Source organism: Cebus imitator, unplaced genomic scaffold, assembly GCF_001604975.1.
Source record: "Cebus imitator isolate Cc_AM_T3 unplaced genomic scaffold, Cebus_imitator-1.0 Scaffold263, whole genome shotgun sequence".
In the NCBI taxonomy this organism is placed as follows: Eukaryota; Metazoa; Chordata; class Mammalia; order Primates; family Cebidae; genus Cebus; species Cebus imitator.
The window spans coordinates 1473397-1475097 of NW_016107578.1; the positions used below are offsets into that span (position 1 = coordinate 1473397).

A 1701-nucleotide genomic window follows, 5' to 3' on the forward strand; every position below is an offset into this window, starting at 1 on the left:
CCTTCCTTCCCCTCTCCCTCCCTCCCCCCCTTCTTTCCTTCCTTTTAAACCTAAATCCAGTCATCTTGCCATATTTTGTTTAGCTATTATCTCTGCTTTCATATTTTCTCACTGCTCAGACATAGTTGTCTGACCTTCCTCAGTCTTAGTTGTGCCTTAGACCAAGAAAGATGACCCTTGTCTAAGATTCACTGGGCCTTATGTGTGTTAGAGCAGGTGTGGACTATTTTATCTCTGAGGTCTAAAGTTGAGATCATCTTGTAGATTTGATGATTCTAAACCAGAGAAAAATGGAATGGGTGAGCCTCCGAGAGGCCAATGAACAGGGGTTAGTCTCAACATCATGAAATGTTGCCAATAACAAACGACAGAACGTAGGATTCCTAAGTTTTGCAATTTTAAAGCTCTTGTATCCAATTAATCACCTCAAGAAATAAAAAAGCAGAGAGATTTTGGAGGCTGTTCAGCATCTATTTCATGTTTCTTTCCTTTCTTAACTGTCTAGCTGATGTGTCAGCAACATGGACTTGGGAAATCAAACAAGTGTTTCAGAATTTTTACTCCTTGGATTTTCCCAAGACCCGGAGGATCAGCTAATGCTCTTTGCACTGTTCCTGTCCATGTACCTGGTCATGGTGCTGGGGAACCTGCTCATTATCCTGGCTGTCAGCTGTGACTCCCACCTCCATACTCCCATGTACTTCTTCCTCTCCAGCCTGTCCTTGGCTGACATCTGTTTCACCTCCACCACAGTCCCGAAGATTCTGGTGAACATCCAGGTGCAGAGCAATACTATCAGCTATGCAGGCTGCATTGCCCAGATGTATTTTTTCATGGTTTTTGGAGGCATGGACACATTTCTCCTTACTGTGATGGCCTATGACCGGTATGTGGCTATCTGTCATCCCCTGTCCTACCCTGTCATCATGAACCCACACCTCTGCGGCCTGCTGGTTCTCGTGTCCTGGCTCCTCAGCTTGTCATACTCCCTGATCCAGAGTCTGTTGATGCTGTGGCTATCCTTCTGCGCCAGTTGGGTTATTCAGCACTTTTACTGTGAGCTTGCTCAGGTTCTCACGCTTGCCTGCTCGGACACACACGTCAATTACATCCTGCTCTACATGGTGACCGGCCTTCTGGGCTGTGTGCCCTTCTCAGGGATCCTTTTCTCCTACACCCAAATTGTCTCCTCTATCCTGAGAATCCCATCCACAGATGGGAAACATAAAGCCTTTTCTACCTGTGGATCTCATCTGTCTGTGGTTTCTTTATTCTACGGGACAGGCCTTGGTGTATATCTTAGCTCTAATGCATCGTCCTCTTCCTGGCGCGGCATGGTGGCCTCGGCCATGTACACTGTGGTCACCCCCATGCTGAACCCCTTCATCTATTGCTTGCGGAACAGGGACTTCAAGAGGACCCTAGAGAGACTGCTTGGGAAAACACGCTATGCTCAATGATGGGAACCTTGGTCCTGGGCTTTTGAGTCAGCAGAGGTAGCAGTAGTGAGCTAAAGAAATTCCGGACCAGCCTGGGCAACATAGCAAGACCTGTCTCTACAGAAAAATATAAAAATTATCCAGGCATGGTGGTGTGCACCTGTGGTCCCAGCTACTCAGGAGGCTGAGGTGGGAGGATCCCTTGAGCCCAGGAGGCTGAGGCTGCAGTCAGCCGAGATCATGCCACTGTACTCCAGCCTGG

The 1701-nt window shown here is 48.0% G+C and overlaps 1 protein-coding gene across 1 annotated transcript; it reads left to right on the forward strand.

The window, feature by feature from the left end:
• The first annotated feature begins 521 nt into the window (after positions 1 to 521).
• Positions 522 to 1460, forward strand: LOC108283692 (olfactory receptor 7D4-like). The gene has a single exon (XM_017500205.2). It carries the CDS (start codon positions 522 to 524, stop codon positions 1458 to 1460), a length of 939 nt encoding a protein of 312 aa, XP_017355694.1.
• Positions 1461 to 1701: the final 241 nt, after the last annotated feature.